This window comes from Liolophura sinensis, chromosome 6, assembly GCF_032854445.1.
Source record: "Liolophura sinensis isolate JHLJ2023 chromosome 6, CUHK_Ljap_v2, whole genome shotgun sequence".
Lineage (NCBI taxonomy): Eukaryota > Metazoa > Mollusca > Polyplacophora > Chitonida > Chitonidae > Liolophura > Liolophura sinensis.
The window spans coordinates 9366022-9384865 of NC_088300.1; the positions used below are offsets into that span (position 1 = coordinate 9366022).

Sequence of the window (18844 nt, forward strand, 5' to 3'; positions counted from 1 at the left end):
ATAAATATACGTGGGTTCAATAATTATAACGAAGATGTAAAGCGAGGGAATTCAAGGTAAATGCCGGAATTTTGATCACGTGAATAAATCGCCCGGCAACAAAATTCCAACGTGCACATATTTAATATTTACGTGGACATGATTTTATTTCTTCATTATTATATTTAGCAATTTTTGGAGACACTTGGGCCTGAGTTGGCGCATCATTCACTTTATTCACGTATGTCAATGTTCACGTAGTTGATAACCGGTTCGGTGGCCTAGTGTCTCGAAGTCGAAAGATCTGGAATCAACCCGGACCGGTTCATACCAAAGACTTTAAAATAATATTTGTTGCTGCCTTGCTTGGTGCTCAGCACTGAGAGGTTAGAGCAAGGAAACAGGACATTGTGGCCCAGTGTGAGTATATGGGTGAGGTGTCATGTCTGGTGTCTTCGGCATGATACTCCAGTGACGACAGCACTTTGGCGCCCCGGACTCGCTCCGCCACAAGAAGACACAGCATATAAAACATACACTCTGTTCACTTGCAAATGGTGATCTCTACTTACCTTCAGTTACCTGAAGCATTTACCTGCTATTAGTATCACCGCCACATTAGAAGCTTTCCTATTAGAGTCTTCAATTCAAAACGTTTACTATGCTAAAATTGAGACTTAGCACAGGTATTCCAAGATGTAATAAGTTGTCTTATACTTACAGGACACAAATGAAGGTTGTCCTTTAAGCTCTAATTGAATTTCAGAGATAATGATGTCAATGACTTAAATCTTCGTGACGCTGAGGTCCATTACCCAGGAAGATTTAGCAGGGGGATAATCGAGATTCCGATAAGAATTTCTCACAGGCAAACTTAAATGACAAAAAATGCATTTTTATTCATAACAAAACGTTTCGTGATCAAGCATAAATTCCAAGACAGGAAAAAATCTGTACAATAAAAAAGCCTCCCTGACAGAGCTGAAATGTGTTATCACAACATAACTATTCTAGATTGTACATAATAGATCCCCAAGGGTCTACACAAAAGCCGCTTACATTGGGTGATATCTTCTGATTCAAAGAGACGCTTTATTGGTGAAATCATGCGCATGGCATGTAGACAGAAGACCCTTGCGGTCATGCGTAAACAATAGCTATTGACAGGAGCGTGTATACAATTCAGAACAATCCACTCACGTGCTGTAGACGAAGACATTCCACGGTTATCAAACTTTACACAAACAGCTCATAAATTTGAGAACTTAGACAAACAATAAGTAATATATCATTTTTCTTTTTCGTCGACGAGGTTAACACGCAAACAGCTTTACCGGGGCACTATTGGCAAAGCTACAATGTCTCCTCTGTCAAACTGTATCTTGAACAGAGATTCTGGTATGAAATAAATTAAAAATAGTGCGCTCCATACTTAACTGAGAGCATAGTCAGACTGCATACAGTGAACAACACAGAGCTTTGAAAATACTCGAGATTTCAAAGGTTTCACAGGATAAGGATCGCTTTAATCTAATGCTCAAAATAAGCAACTGGTTAACAATGATAAAAATTCCAACAAAATAAAAAAGGGAAAACGTTCCAGGTTTACAAGCACTATCAGATCTATACTGATCTACACTTTGGGCCGATAACAAGAAATTCTTGTCATCTTGTCAAGATGAGAATAAGGCTGTATATCATATATGCAGCCACATTGTGCGACGGAAGTAGAAAAATATACATAAAAATGAAAATGTAAAAATGTCATGATATGTATCATTCATGTTCACACAGTGGTGTTTATGACCAGCAGCGTTCAGTTTATCACGCAGGTTCCTATTCGTAAGGGTCAGGATATGTACAACGCAACTATAACGTAGATGGCAGTCATACAAATACCTCCTGAGGACATACAAACGCCACAAACCACAAATAAATATGGGAAACAAAATAATCTCAAACGAAGATTCGCAATGTGTTCATTAGGCACCATTAATCCTCATATCAGCATAAATGTAAAAAAAACAATCCCATTTTGAAAATGGATTGGAGACAATTATGTCAACGTGATGACTTATATACAATGAAATATGATACGCACAAAGCTAAATCGTTTATGTACACCACACCAGGTAACACATGCCAAGCGGAGACACCGTTGACGATCGCCATGATGTGACAAAGCCGTAACATAACATTATGGGAAATCCGGAACATTCCAGCCTGTTGACTTGTTGACTACAGTAAGGATTAGGCTCGTACTGGAAGGTCAAACTCAGTAAACACTTCCCATAAACGTCAACTCGTTATTAAAAGTAGTCTCAACCTTTCAATGGCTCGGTTAAAGACTCTTCACGGCTTCTCGGAACACCCGCTCAAATTCTGAAACAACGATTCAGCGGATATTAACTGTTAGATACACGGCATCAGAGTATCATTCAACCGACAGCTCTTCTTCGGACCACGTGATGACATCAACTTTTACATCCAATCAAATTAACACGAAAACCTTATCAGTTTTAATGTTTGTAAACTGTGAATAGACGTAAATAAAGTGTATGGACTGAATGATCTTTCTTTCCATTCCTAAACCTTCATCTTCACTCTCGTGCTTACCTTCGTAGTTTATTTTGCCGTCCCTGTCCTTGTCTACTTCTTCAAATATTTCCTTCACCTCTTTGGTCGTGACATCCTCTCCGAGACTGGTCATGGCAACTACGAGTTCTTTTGTCTCCACCAAACCGGTACCTTTCTTATCGAACAGCGTGAAGATGTCTCGTAATTGATTGCCTCCATTCAGCCTCGGTTTGAAGAATTCCATGAGATCCACGAACTCGTTAAAGTCAATGATACCATCATCTGCGGAAATGTTAGAGACATCAGTCAGATGATACATTGATTGAATTATTGACTAGACTGTGTAATTCTATTAATTCGTCACCTCATTATTTCTACCATTGTCTGAATGATTGATTGTGTGGACTGAGACGTGATTGCTTCGCTCAGCTAAAACAGTAACTGACGACAAGATTGCAGCGAAGTCGTGACGGTGAAAAAGAATTCTGTAACCGTTTTCGGAACCCGAAAATGGCCCGGCAGAACCTAAAACAGTACACTCTTTTTCATCTTAAACATTTCCATTCACGTGATGAACACAACCGGGTTTTACTGGATTCACTTCAATAATTTTATTGAATTTTTATTCACACGTGCTAGTTTCAAAGACCTAGAGAGTAGAAAACGTGTAAGCCACAATTTACTGCCTCCCTTGATTTGTCAATGAATCTGCACACGAATGGGAACAGCGGGAGACATGCAGTAGCTAAGATGAGGATCCTGCACACGAATGGGAACAGCGGGAGACATGCAGTAGCTAAGATGAGGATCCTGCACACGAATGGGAACAGCGGGAGACATGCAGTAGCTAAGATGAAGATCCTGCACACGAATGGGAACAGCGGGAGACATGCAGTAGCTAAGATGAGGATCCTGCACACGAATGAGAACAGCGGGAGACATGCAGTAGCTAAGATGAGGATCCTGCACACGGTTTACACTTTGAAATACATTTAAGCCACGCCTCTGTGAACGTGTTTTAATTACGAAGTATGAAGTATGCACATATCCAAGACAAAACCATTCGAGGTTCCTTTCTGAGTGGAAGATGCGTCCAGATTACTAAGTGATTTTCGTTTAACGCCAGTGTCACTACATAGTGGCTGGCTATTTACCCAAACCTTACCATTTTTGTCAACCTCTGACCAGACAGCGGCGACTTCAGCGTCTTTAACTGGCTGTCCGAGAGCGCCCATAATCCTTCGGAACTCTTTCCGCGTTATCATGCCATCTCCATTGATGTCAAAGATTTTGAACTGTTCTCTGTACCCTAAATTACAGAATGCGAAACAGTGGATTAATTAAATGAATTAATTAACATGAAAAAAGAATCATAAATTATTATGAAATGTAATTTTTTATTTTGTTTAATGTTTTACGTGGTCACATGTTTCACATTTTGTTCAGGGTAATGTCCACAGAAAACCGTCTTTATAGACCTTAGGCAAATCAGTAATAATTAAGAAGATAACTGACGTATTAAGAATGTCTTTTAAGCATGTGAGTGGGTGTCTGGTTATCATTATCCTTATTTGTTCGATAATCCCTAAATATTTTGTTTTCCTCCAGAAAACAGGAGATAAACATTCCTATTTTAAACACGTCACGCACTAGTGAGCCACTATTTTGTACAGAAATGCAGCTATTTTGATGTCTCTGACATGTACTGACATTCTTTGCGGTGACTAAGGCGTTTTAATTTTATAATGTCGTTACTGGAAGATAATCCAAATAAGGCGCCCAAGGCGGACGATTTTAACCGTAGCCTCTTAAGTGCGTGGAGAACGTACTACTTAAGTAAGGACATGTGCAGACCTGCCCCGTTAGGAACACCTTTATATAGACATATCAACATGATAGGTACACATTTTGTGCATTTATGTCTTCTAAACATTTGTTGCTTTTTCTGTAGAATACAGGAAACAACTCAAGAAGTTTAATTCGTTATCCTCTTATGACTACATGTGCTGAGCTTAGGTAGTTAGCCTCCTGTATGAGTGTGCCCAGGCCTCTGGTTTGAACGCCTCAGCGACTAAAATTGCTGCTCCCTTATATAACTTTGAATTTCTTATGTGATATCATTCCTATCTTGGTCAGAAATGTCATCATTGCCTAAAAGTTCCAATACAGCTGCAATTATTGCTTTGATGAAATTCCCGAGTTGTCCATGTTGTTTATGCCAAGAATTCTGAATTTAGCCTAAGGAAGCAGCAACCTCTGGAATATTGCATGTGTTTTGAATCCATGGAGTTTGCCTAGCCTGTTTAAAGCAGTTTCTTTTAAACACTTGCGTTTTGAAATCAGACATTGTAGAGATTGTCTGCATGACCTGTACGCTCGTGCTACGGTGTAATAGCCTGAACACGATATAAATGGACAGCACTGTACGTATACATAAACACGACCGGTCACCAGTATTCTATGTCACAAGCCTTCATTACAATCATCCAGATTCGTTTTGCTACTTCACGGAGACATTTGGCAAATCCCAAACACGGATTCGCCAAAATTTACGGCAATGTCACCTTCCTAAAACCCATATCGGTCATGGTCGGTTTAACATTGTGAAAATGTTTTCATTTTGCTCCGTGTAAAATGATTCTTTTTTTCAGCGTCTAGCGATGACTCATATACTCGCTTAAGGAAGCAAAGGTATGTCCAAATCATCACATTAAAAACTCCCTAAAAACGGCAAATTTCTTCTATAAACCAGTCATAACAAACTTACTTATGACAGCCTCTTCGGGTTTCATGTTGTCCTATCTCCACAGCTTGTCCCGGTACCTACTCTAATCTACTTGTGACAACTTTGATGTTCCCTCTCTGCAGATTCATATATATACACCTCCTGCAGAAGCTAGGCCTTATATATGTTCTCATGTTTGCTTAGTGACACTGAACTTTAAACATCCGAGCAGAAACCCCAGTCTATGTTTTGTTCAATCACAGCGTGTTAATTGCTTGAGGGCTAAACGTCCTCAGAAATGTCATCCCGTGTACACAGTGCAGAAGCTCTATGAATTCCCGATTGACAGCTAGTGACAGACTGGACGGTTTGTATTTACTGCATTGACCAAATAAGATTTTAGAAGAACGCCGATGTTGATAGTCTGATAGAAATACTAACCCCATAAACCACTTGATGACAAGTAATGTGGACACTTTCTACCATATTGACTGTGTTGCTATGAACTAGGATCTACTTGTATTGTATGGCAAAAGCGCATAGTCTCTGTGGATTAGTTCAAGGAAGCAGTTGACCATGTATGATAGGTAGTGTCACCATTCTAGGTGACCAGTTATACATGTTAAGGTAGTTTTGTGATTACACTATTCCCAAACACTTTGTGAGTTCAAGTCCAGCTCTAGCGGGCTTGCGCTGACAGACAGACCTGACGTACCTGGGAAGGTCTCCAGCAACTTGCGGATGGTCGTGGGTTCCCCCGAGCTCTGCCCAGCTTCCTCCCACCGTAATACTGGCCGCCGTTGTATAAGTGAAATATTCTTGAGTATGGTGTAAAACAACAATCAAATAAATAAATAAAATATGCGCAAACATGTACGTGCATGACGTTCACAAATATATAAGGCAAGGAAGCTGATATCGCGGAATACACCAATATTTACAAGAGATTTGGTATATTTACATTTCAAGACTGATTTAATGTCTATATTCGTCCAATGAAACCAATTATCAGTATTTTAAAACGATCTGAGATATAAGAGGTGTCAGTTATCTTTACTGTGCCAATAAGTTGAAACATCTTTGTGTCTAAAGTAATGATAAGTACTCTAGTAGACCCCGCCTACAAAATACTAAGTGTGTTTTATTTGGGAATATTTACCTATTGAGTAATTAGGTGTCGTTATACAGAGCGGAATCACGTTCGTATACACCTATTAATACACGTGTAAATACAGCCTGGGCCGTAATGGGTAAGAGTTTTTTTTCTACTAAGTATCTATATACACAGTGTGTATATGTTATATAATAGGATCGAGTTTCAAGCTTACGTACCGTTCATAACTTCCCGTGGTATACGTCGAGCCTGTAACAAACAGAAAAGAAAGAGAAATTGAATTAAGCGGGTTGGCGCACGTGAGTCAGACTGGGAGTTTGTGATGACCTTATAAGGTAAGTGACAAGGTAGCGAGTTATGTGCACGGCCTGCCTAACACCGGGTCAGGCCAGGTAAATATATCACCTGTATAAGATGTACCCCGGCTTTGTGACAGGTGTAAGAACATGTATCTTCTCCCGGTAACCTCTTGGCTGTTTTACCCCGGCTACTCCATCTTCAGCTAGAGTCGCCCGTGCTTGTATTGCGACACAAAGCACTCACAACTCTCAAACAAGGAAAGGCCACCAAAGGCCCCTTGTGTTTTTCAATCGCCCGTCCCAGTGTTTATTCTATATATAGAGATCCAACAGATAATCGTACCAAGAAATGCCCTTTCTTAGGTATGGAGAGGCCACAATAATGAACTCTTTTTTTGAAAAGGTGTTCAGTAAAAGAGTCTTCTAAATAAATATTTTAGAAAAGCGTACGAATGCCCCTGACAGATGATAAAGATTGGAGGGTTGGTTAAGATGGGAAGGGTAAGTCTATATCACAAATATGTCTTCACTTTTTTCACAAATGATTTCTCAAAGTAATATGAAAAGCTTAACAGTGTAACAACTGACGTGGATTATGTGTCTCTCAGAATATCGTTTTTTAACCTCACCCAGTAATGTACTTTTTGGACAAAACGCCTTGAGGTTTTGACAAGCCCAGACATTCTTTAGTATACACTGACAAACAAATCGAGGGATAATCCAGAACAGATGAAAACCAAACGAAAGCTAGGTTATACATACAATGGTAGGGAAATATTTTCAAAACATTTTATATTCAGTTCAAGTCATATAAAGGAAACATGGACGAAATGTATGATGAGAAAAATAATGTTAAACTTGCTGGCTGAAAAATGTAGCGGAAAAGTGAAATAAAAGGTCAGTGGATGTCGTAATTCTTACACTGTTTGGTGTTACATAATATGAGAAATTTAAACTTTTGTAAACTCTTGTTTACAAATTCGCAAACATTGTGCATGTGAGAATTAACTGCACCCCACAGTATTAAAATTAAAATGTTGCTATATCTCACAGATATGGGTCAGTTCAATACCCTTAACAAGTCAACGTCATTCATCCATATTAGGATGTCGGTTGTTAGTAAGATGGAGCTCTAAAATCAATTCAATCCTAACACAGTGCTGTGCATAGTCATCGGAGCCGGAGTCTCTACAGAAGCTAAGATATCTCACGCCGGTAACTTGGTCACGTTGGCATATATACCCATCAAACAGGTGGTAGGCCTACTGTTAGCCCCTTAATACCTGATAAAGTACAAGGTGTGTTTGGATGGAAATAAGATTTCATAGTTTTTATCAGTATAGCGGAAGAAAGATTTCTTTTATGGTCAAACGAGAAAAGAGGGGTCAGTAGAGGTAATAGAGTATCAGAAGGCAGGTGTTGACATGTGTCAATCAACGGTCTAAGTGACTGTCTCATGCACACTGTTTTAGATAAAATCTGTACCTCTATATAGGCAAACAACTATATACGGATTTCACAAGAAGGCGATGTGATAAAGTAGGTCTTCAGCACTAATATTTACAAGAAAATATAGATACACCCTCTATTAGTGCTTTTCTATTTACGGGGACTTTATTATACCTATGTAGTCGAGAAATGAAATATACGTAGATTGGGGATAGTGTAAAATTACCTATGTTTACTTATAAAATATAACACAAACTAAAAGTATAAAATCACATACACATTCAGTATCGTTTAACTTAATCATTCGTTCCCCTCCCCACCCCCGCCGCCCCTCTCTGTCTCTCATTCTCTCTGCACTTTTCTTTTCACAGAAACCTACCAGAGATTTAATGAAGTGTCAGTGTTGCTCCGGTAGAGAACTGGCCCCAAATAAATCAATTACCTGTCTTGTGTTGTCAGAGATGTAAGGTGTACTACAGGTGTAGTAAGTTATCTATAAAAAAGTCTGTGGGAATTAGGCCAACCACGTGACTTGGAAAAATAAATTACTTTCCGAAGTGGTTAAGATAGCTAAGCAAATACAGAGAGGTTAAAAAAAGGTTGTTGGTGGTACAGCCGTCATTCAGCGAAGCGACCGCAGGGGCCTCATTAAAACGTGTCTCAAAAACACTTTGGACGTCTCTTTTGACCCCAATATAATTTGTTTGATCAAGTAATGAGTAGTTTTAGAGCAGGAAGGTTACAGGTTGTGAGATCTACCAACATTGGGTAGCTCTGAACCATCTCCATCGAGTTTCTGTTTTGAGAAATAAAATTGATTGTACACTCTATGCAATTCAAGTAGTATTACACAAGGGTCAGTGCGTACGCCTTGTCGGTTTTTCGAAATACTAAGAAGTGTTTTAGCCAAGTTTATCATAATCATTATCGTTAGAAAAGTCATCTTATTTATTAGGATAGGCCTATGTACATGTAATTAATTCAACATGCAGTTTTTCCCCTATTTTACAAGTGAACGGCATAAGGGACAAGGGACCAGATTTATACTGTCTCCAGTGTCCAATGACAACACTTAGCATAAGGGACAAGGGACCAGATTTATACTGTCTCCAGTGTCCAATGACAACACTTAGCATAAGGGACAAGGCACCAGATTTATACTGTCTCCAATGTCCAATGACAACATTTAGCATAAGGGACAAGGCACCAGATTTATACTGTCTCCAATGTCCAATGACAACATTTAGCATAAGGGACAAGGCACCAGATTTATACTGTCTCCAATGTCCAATGACAACACTTAGCATAAGGAACAAGGGACCAGACGTTAATGTCCTCCATACTAAATAACCACACATATAGCATCGGGGAAATGGAACCAGGCGTATACTGTCTAAAATGTTCAGCATGTGGACGTAACTTTACCTGTGTTGTGAAATATGTTTCACATATCATTGACAACACACCTTCAACAGCATTTAAGGTCAACAACGTTTACATGCGTCAAAACAATTTGTTGTCCAAACATTTCGGAGTATTCCAAACTCGATGTACCGCATAACTTACCATTGCGTTAATATACGGCGTTCCAGAAAAGTGGTTGTGGCGTAAATGTTAACTGTTTCTCCGGTGATTCATAAAATTAATTCCGTTGGTAGAGGTAACAAAGGTTTGACGCTGTTCATTCCACCAATTGTGTCCTTGTTAAGAGCTTGGTGTACGAGCTTCAGGATGCTGTACTTGTGTGCGAACCATGTACACAACAACCGTGCGCTTGGAGCGGTAGCTTTGTGTGTAAAACATACCCTCGTTATTAAGCGTGGAATTAAAGTCTAAATACTTAATACGCCCACGTTTATGGGTGGTCAGGTGCCCGAAATTCCTCGATGCGCCCGGCAGCACTGCCGAGTACTCTGGATTCCCGAACGTAATGTAACAACTGAGATAACCACCCATTCATTGTAACATTGGATTTCTTCATTCATTGATTAGGGTCAGATGTCAAGTCCGCGATACAGCAGTCATTTCTGGTCTACGTGAGTTATTACTTACTGCACGCTACACTGACTGCACGTCATCAATACACCTATCGTCAGTCGGTAAATGCTCCCTGATCTTTGTAATGTAATCCAAACCCACAGGCCCTGCTGTAGCTTGTTGACTGTCAGACGAGCTTTGGTATGTGTCTAGCTCTGTTACTTGCACGGAATACGTGTAGAATACGTGGACAGGCCACACCGATTCACGCAAACTTTTCAGTGTTAGTCAGGCTGGAGCAAGAATTTCTTATTTTTAATGTGTGGAACAGAGCCTTCAGCAGGTTTACATCAGACAAAGGGAGATACGCCTGATGCCGTCAAGGCTATATACATGGTAAATAAGCTTATAATCCACACAAACATCTGTTGACGAACTTGTGAGGTCATTGTAATGATTTCCTGACAATAACCTGGCATATAAAGATGAACCTCTACCCGCAAAGATTCATTAATCCATTCACCCTTAGTTTATTTATTCAGTCATTGACTTCTTTTACAGATGGGCAAACAGCATATGTATCTCAAGACGTTGTAATCAACGATTCAGTGAGATTACACCTGTGTAGTGATAGGTTAGAAGCTTGCGTACCCATACATCCGCATTACGAAAAATGATGACTAACGCAAACTGGCTGCCCCTATGACTAATTGACAATTTATATCAATAATTAAAAAGCTTTGTATGCCCCATTAATAATGTATGCTTCTCGGTGGGTGATGAAGTTCTACTCTTTGTCTAATAAAATGCTATAGTCGTTGTACAGGTATTCGCCTGGACATACAAAACGTGCGCGTAGAGACTCTCCAGCAGCGCGGTAATCTATAATCCATCCAGTTACCGATAACCATGTAAAACACGACAATAAGCCCAATATACGCCTCGAAATCAAACAGCCACTGAGACGGAACTTCAATATATATACGGACGGTATATATTAGCATTAAATATTGGCTCTTAACTAATATATAAATACAATTATATGCTGGTTATTGCGACTCTAAATGGGAAGTTGGCAATTATGAGAATTAAGCAAACATATGGTCTGTGTGACAAATACATACAATGTGTATAGTTTTCCTGTTATTGTAACCTAGAGGAGGGTGATCATTCATGAATGGGTCAATAAGGGGAGCATACCGCTAGATCTTATACTGCACGATCGTGGAGCTCCTGGTACTGTTGAAATAGGCCGTATTAATTTGATACAGGCTGTATTAAGTGTATATTGTTGATGAACAGGCCTCGGCATATACCAAGTATTCATCCCACTTCCGTCGATGTTAAGTGGGCTTCAATAAGCTCAGTTTTTTTAATAATTTAGAATCCAAATCCATTTTTTACGTAAATGTGGAAATAATGCATTGTGTGTTTGTGCATGCACTTTGCACGAGGAAATTACTTTTAGCGTTTTGTGCCTGGCAAACATTAGCATATCGGCCGTGTGTTGTGATGCTACCATGACCTATCTGACCAGCAAAGAATATAAAGATATCGGTTGTGTGTTGTAATGCTACCATGACTATCTGACGAGCAGACAACATAAACATATCGGTTGTGTGTTGTAATGCTACCGTGAACTATTGACCAGGAGATTTATTTATTTATTTGATTGGTGTTTTACGCAGTACTCAAGAACATTTCACTTGTACGAAGGCGGCCAGCATTATGGTGGAAACCGGGCAGAGCCCGGGAGAAACCCACGACCATCCGCAGGTTTCTAACAGACCTTCCCACGTACGGCCGAAGAGGAAGCCAGCATGAGCTGGACTTGAACTCACAGCGACCGCATTGGTGAGAGACTCCTGGAAGATTACGCTGCGCTAGCACGCTAACCAACTGAGCCACAGAGGCCCCGACCAGGAGATAACATAAGCATACGGGTTGTGTGTTGTAATGCCACCGTGACCTGCCTGACCAGCTAACAACATAAGCATGAAATGATGATATGTTATAGGTACCTCTGTCTCTCCCCAGACAACATAAGTATACAGGTTATGTGTTGTAATGAATGAATGATTATGGCTTAACGCCACATCGGCAATATTTCAGCCATACCGTGGCGAGTGTTGTAATGCAACCGTGACATGTCGGACCAGGAGACAACATAAGCATATCGGTTGTATGATGTAATGCAACCGTGACCTTGTGGAGGTCTTTCGGTTGGCCGGCGTTTGAAATGATGATATGTTATAGGAACGTCTGTCTCTCCCCATACAACATAAGCATATCGGTTGCATGATGTAATGCAACCGTGACCTGCCTGACAAGGAGACAGCATAACCATATCGGTTGTGCGTTGTAATTCTACTGTGACCCGCCTGACGAGGAGACAACATAAGCATGTCTGTTGTGTGTTGTAATGCTACCATGACCTATCTGACCACGAGACAACATAAGCATGTCTGTTGTGTGTTGTAATGCTACCATGACCTATCTGACCACGAGACAACCTAAGCATGTCTGTTGTGTGTTGTTATGCTACCATGACCTATCTGACCACGAGACAACAAAAGTATATCTGTTTTCGGAAACACAGGCCCAACGATTTACACGTATAAGCTACAGTTGACGCAAAGTTACTGACGCTTGTTCTCAATTATTGATCAAACTTTAATTTTAATGATTGCGTATTTAACACGATCGAGGTATTTTATATGCATAATGACTTTCTATATTGCTGATGACAGGGGAGAATACGTGGCCGAGTGGTGAGCGGTGCTAGCGCGCCACAATGAGTCGGGAGTCTCTTGCTAATGCGGTGCTATAGCTACTATAGTTCATGCTGTTTATCTCTTCGTGCGTGGGAAGGTCTGTCCCCAACTTGCGGATGGTCGTGGGTTTCCCCCTGGCTCTGCCCGTCTTCCTCCCGCCGTAATGTTGTCCGTCGTCGTACAAGTGAAACATTCTTGGGTCCCGGTTTTACGTAAACACCCATCAAATAAATAAATATTGTTGATGAGTAATTTTCTTTCCCAATAGCATCAAAATCGATTTCACTATTTATGCGATAAAATTTGTCTGTGCTCCGGTCTTTTATATCATAGTGCGTAGCTTCATCATTAGTTTGACAAATGCGTGTTTGGACTACACCAAAAATACTAAACGCCGACCAAAACAAAACGCTGACCAAAACAAAATGCCTTCTTTTTCAATAAAATAACTGTAAACAATTTTCTGCTTTTTAACCCTTTGAAGAACTGTAATTGGGGTGAAATAGTTCCAATATTGCGTTGGGAACCAGTTATTCATTTCAGCCTGAACCGTTAGTGTGCGGTTATACACATGTTCGATGCCGGTAAAAGGGTACATGTGTAAATGTGTCGCCTTAGACAAACCAGTGCGGTACCCTATCTATTCACGCATGAGAAGCGCTGTCTACCGTTCACCAGTCTTACGTTTATACATGAATTATTCACATTTATGTCATCCTAAATCACGGCTAAACTGGGCCACTGCGAACAATGAATGTTAAATCCGTATATCTAATTATACTTACGTATCCATGACCAAATTAATTAACTATGCCTTTCGAAATCTTACCTGTTTAAAACGCTAAATATTGCTGAGGTCTTTCGGTCGGCCGGCGTTTGAAATGATGATATGTTATAGGCACGTCTGTCTCTCCCCGTGGCGATCTGCCTTATGCTGACTTATTAACCCAGTACCGATCTACTATAGCCTACAACTCACAGAATCTTCCAGAGAAACCAGTTTTGAAGCCGGATAAAATCTCGAAATGACAACAATGTCCTAAGTGCTAAATGGGCTGTCCTCAAATCTGTGGTCAGACTTCAGGGTGCGCGTACATGATTGACGGGGTATATGGCATGAGGAAGGCCTACTAGTCAATGCCATGCGCGAGCTCTTTAATAGCCGATCTGTAAGGGAAAAAATGTACTTAGCGAATCGTGATACAAATAGGGTCAAATCACTGCCACAAGACAATAGGCAGAATAATCTTATAATGATTCTGAGGAGTAGAGCAGTACACAAGATGTTGATGTGTACAGGTTTGAAAATAGTTTTCATCTTAGTCACGGATTCTCTCCTCGAGCTATTGCGTGTATTTATGAAGGTATATTTTTATCGGGAATTATGCACGGCCTGGTCGCCACCTATATATATATATATATATATATATATATATATATATATATATATATATATATATATATATATATATATATATATCTTGTTTGTGATATGTGTCGAGGAATTCTTGCCATATTTTCTGCTCGATGTCATCATATCCTCGAGCAATTCAATTATGTTTTCAGCCATACGAGTCGCCTCTATGTTGCTTTTTTACTTTGTCTGACCAGAGTGTCATACAGACTGAGGTGTCGGGTGAGTGATACTCTCTAATGATACATACTGCATTATTCTAGATATACCAGTATGACTCGAGGCCAAACCTTTTAGTACATCAGTCATAACTTGCATATTCTTCCCCCCAAAAAAACTCCGTGTAGCCTAAACACGTCGGCCATAGTTTTATACGAGAACAAGATCACGACATCACATGTATCAATTCAGGTCAGTATGTTTCATTTTAAATTAGGGACCTTAACACGCCAGCACGGCGCAATGACCCATGAGCCTTCCACCAATGCGGTCACTGTGAGTTCAAATCCAGCTCTTTCTGGCTTCTTCTCCGGCCGTACGTGGGACGGTCCCTGGTTCTGCCCGGTTTCCTCCCACCACAATGCTGGCCTCCGTCGTATAAGTGAAATATTTTTGAGTACGGCGTAAAACATCAATCAAATAAATAAATACATGTAAATCATATTAATTTAAGGAGAAATTCATGAGAGTTTTTTTTTTCAAAACAACTCAGCACCCTGCATGTGTTTAGGTATCAAACGGCATGAAGAAAATATCTGCAGTTTTTGGTTTGGTCTGACTTGGGGTTTAATGTCGTGCACAAGAATGTATCACTTAGACGGCGGCGGTCACATTTATGGGATGAGAAAAAAGCGGTGTGCCCGGAGTCACCACCGACTTTGCCTGACAAACCTCGTGACAAAGCCGCAGTCGAAACAGCAAAGAGCAAGAGCTGGGTTCGAACACGCGACATCATGCCATGGTATATGGCCTGAGCCATGCTTTCATCATCTAAGTCAGCGAGACCCCGCTCCCTCCCCCACATCCCCCTTTCGTAATAAGACACTAAGCCAGTGCCTATTACACGATTCATTGGTGACTTAAGTGATTGATTGATTGATTGATTGATTGATTGATTGATTAAACGTTTATCCACTTATCCTCATCTTGTCTTCACACCCTCACATTAAAACAGCACATGCACATGCCGGGATAAATTTGAGATAATGCATCCGCCCCTATATATGGATTAGTATTAGTATTAACAGGCTATATACATAGACAACCGCTGCCGTGTATACAAGCGCATGTCTCCTAAATTTGTACAAGGCTACCGAGACATGAAAAACTACCAGCGATCTTTATCTTTGTGTGTGATACATTTTGTCACGATGAATTTATAATAACGCATTAATCCATCAATATTCAGGAATGGTTACACATGCAGCAAAATTATCCCCGTACTGTTATGCATGTACAGCATATAGAACATGTTCATTGTGCCTTCGTAATATCAGATAGTTAACTGGTAAACATTTTATATACATGTACGTAAGATAATACGTGAAAGTAACTAAAGTGAAATCTTAGTGCAGCTTGCGCAATACAGAATCAACCTCAAATGATCAAAGACATGTTTCTTAGTTTTATTTTAAGCTTAAATAACTTTCTATATTTTTGTATGCAACATACAGTAACCACGTGATTTGATATTAATATACTAACTTACGGTTTGTTATGATTCTGAGTTAATGATTTAAACTAGTTAAGGGTTAGGGCAATTCACACAGACCGATTATCTTTCATCGTGCAGTGCCATGTATCTAACTATACAAGCATTGATAATGATATGTCAGTTATTATAAAACATATTTTACCCTTTTACTCACCATCACTGGAATTCACGGGTCAAAGCTCGTTGTATAGGGGTATTGCTCCAGAAACGCGATTGTTTGGCAAAGAATTCCCTCCTTCAACGGTACAAAGTAGCCGGACAAATAAACTCCAGCTCGTAAGAGGGCCTGCCCAATAGGCGTGTCAAGTCCCCGGTTGCGGTGACGTAGTCCGCGAAGCTGAGGCGAGGTGCCGAGCAGGAACATGCGCTGAATATCAATAGAGCTCTGTCAACAGAAGCATGTCAGTAAGCCTAAGCCTAATTGAACCAAATCGCCTCAATTAAACCGTTAGACATTCTTTTCATAGCTGTACATTTTTGATACTGACCCAAATTTCCCGGGCTAATAGCCGTAATAAGCCAAATTCCTCGCGCGAGATACCACATAAGATACAAAACTTTGCCAACCAAATTTTGTGCCGCCCGTGTTTCTTTTTGTTCCTGGAATAATTAAAATGCATGTATTAAACCAGCGTTAATCAAAGGTGTATTTAAAACGCGGCGTACGTGTGTAAAATCCCCAGGATACTGTGGAATACACGATTAGTACGTACACTTGGAATGTGTCAGGGTTTAAATAGGTTAGGTGAAGTAGCAAAATGCTCAGGTAACTTAGGTGCCGTTACCTTAAGTTGGTTCTAATGAGACCGCTACATAATGCAAATACTGACCTATCCCAGCAGAATTCCAGAATCGATGGTTTGGTGGGTGAATGTATAGTTAGTTTGGTTTATACACTGATGGCACGATAGATTAATCTATTCATTGGTTTATCTATGAATCTGCTGATTGATTGACTTATCGTTTACATACTAATCGGCTAATCGTTTACAGATTGCCTGATCGCTGAATGGATGGTTTGATAAATAGATTGGTGGATTATTGATTGATAGATTGATTGACTTATTTACTGATTGATTGATTGATTGATTGGTAGATAGGTAGTATGAGATAGAGGCCTACCTGGGTGTGTATTCTGATTGCACTAGACTGTTATGTATCATACAGTAAAACATGGGTAACAAAACATACACGTTTGCATATACAATTCACAAAGCACTAAACATAACTTTGTCGTTATTTTTTAACAACCTGGACCATGCGGACAAAGTTAATAACGTCACGCCCGGAGATGTAAGATTCAACTGCATATATATATTTTTACATGACAGCTGTGTGTCGCCTGGAAATGTACATACCTGCAGTCAGCCGTATCCAGCACTATGGTACCGGCCCTGCATATAACAATAAGCCGCCTTCATTCATGTATGTAGGCCGGAATCGCACAACAAATGATTTTAACATGTGTTTAGGTACATGGCCCCATACCAAAGGTTTTACACATGTTCACATAAAGGACAACCTGACATTAAAAGCATACAGCAGCTGTTAAACCGTTAGTCAGCTCTGGAGAACTCATATATTATAAATTGGTGAAAGTAGTAACCACTCTTTTTTTTTTTAAAGATATATAATTCATGTCCCTTTCTCCATGTCGATATATTTATTACAGTTTTACAACGCCACTTGTAAACTAACGAGCCTGAACATGAGCTTCGTAATTTCTTGTCCTGCCCTTTGTCTATATCGCAGGTTCGACTCCCTCGAATCGTCAATTTTTCTCCTAGGCCAATGGTACAAGTGTGCGAGGAATGCTCGGTATATACAGCACGATATGCATACCAACCTGAATTTTGTGATACCGAAGCAGTGTTAAGTCACAATCATTCATTTATTCCCATCGTGATGCCGAAGTAGTGTTAAGCCACAGTCATTCATTCATTCCTACCGTGATACCGAAGTAGTATTAAGCCACAAACATTCATTCATTCCCATCGTGGTACCGAAGTGGTGCTCAGCCACAATCATTCATTCATTCCTTTCGTAATACTAAAGTAGTATTAAGGTACAATCATTCCTTCATTTCCTCCATGATGCCGAAGTAACGTTAAGCCACAATCATTCATTCATGCTTATCGTGAGATCAGACAAAAACAGAAATCTGCTGCAGCCTTAACCCACTTGTTTAAAAACTTATTTATTTTATTTTTATTTATTTACCGGTTTAACACGTAATTTATGTAGTTAGATAGTCACTTAGTTAAGTGTGTGATTACTTTAGGGCTATGTGATTCCCTTTTCTTAGGCCTTCAATTATATGTAGAGCCCTTGTAAGTATGGCCGAAGACGAAGGGTTTTAATTCTCCCAACAGGACTGTCCTGCATGTATGTAGCCTCTTTTCTCGAGTGTAGCTCCTAACTATTCATTTCCGGGCAAAAACTCGCCCGTACATTGTTATGGAGATGCAGTCAGGTGTGATGTTTTAGCATCACTTACTCCACCAAGGGTGGTGAGATGTACTTGGTTTGCGTCCCAGGTTGTACTTGATGGCCGAAAGGCTATGCATAGCCCTGCACAGGTAACATAATTTTCAGTGACCTTCGGTGTTTACCTTTAACAATAAAACCACCACTCTGGACTAGACCTAAATAATACACCTCTTGTTTCAGAAGGAAGCTGGTTTGCTTAAAGGCTGAATTCGTGGTGGGAGAAGATGTAGGTAATTTTCTCTACAGACATTGTTATTCCACTTGATTGACTGACAGTTTACAGGATACACAATGACACTCGGTCACCACATGGAAATGTACCAGGTGATCTC

At 40.0% G+C, this 18844-nt stretch overlaps 1 protein-coding gene across 4 annotated transcripts; it reads right to left on the reverse strand.

Moving 5' to 3' along the window:
• Positions 1–898: 898 nt before the first annotated feature.
• On the reverse strand, positions 899–16265 carry LOC135467680 (neo-calmodulin-like). 4 transcript variants are annotated; one of them, XM_064745483.1, is made up of 5 exons: positions 16177–16265; positions 6614–6644; positions 3722–3865; positions 2596–2838; positions 899–2361 (listed from the first exon to the last, which is right to left on the reverse strand). In XM_064745483.1, the coding sequence occupies exons 1-5, from the start codon at positions 16177–16179 to the stop codon at positions 2321–2323; spliced, it is 462 nt and encodes a 153-aa protein (XP_064601553.1). In that variant the 5' UTR covers positions 16180–16265; the 3' UTR covers positions 899–2320. The 4 variants fall into 4 exon arrangements, with proteins under 4 accessions (XP_064601553.1, XP_064601554.1, XP_064601552.1 ...); XM_064745484.1 differs by lacking the exon at positions 16177–16265 and adding an exon at positions 13724–13865; XM_064745482.1 differs by lacking the exon at positions 16177–16265 and adding an exon at positions 9710–9982.
• Between the last annotated feature and the right edge of the window lie 2579 nt (positions 16266–18844).

Excerpts from the sequence above, each read along its gene's own strand:
- LOC135467680 (XM_064745483.1), bottom strand. Across the intron at positions 3,866-6,613 it reads ACCACGGGAAGTTATGAACG|GGTACAGAGAACAGTTCAAA; the intron begins GTACGTAAGCTT and ends TCTGTAATTTAG. Across the intron at positions 2,362-2,595 it reads CGGCAAAATAAACTACGAAG|AATTTGAGCGGGTGTTCCGA; the intron begins GTAAGCACGAGA and ends TCGTTGTTTCAG.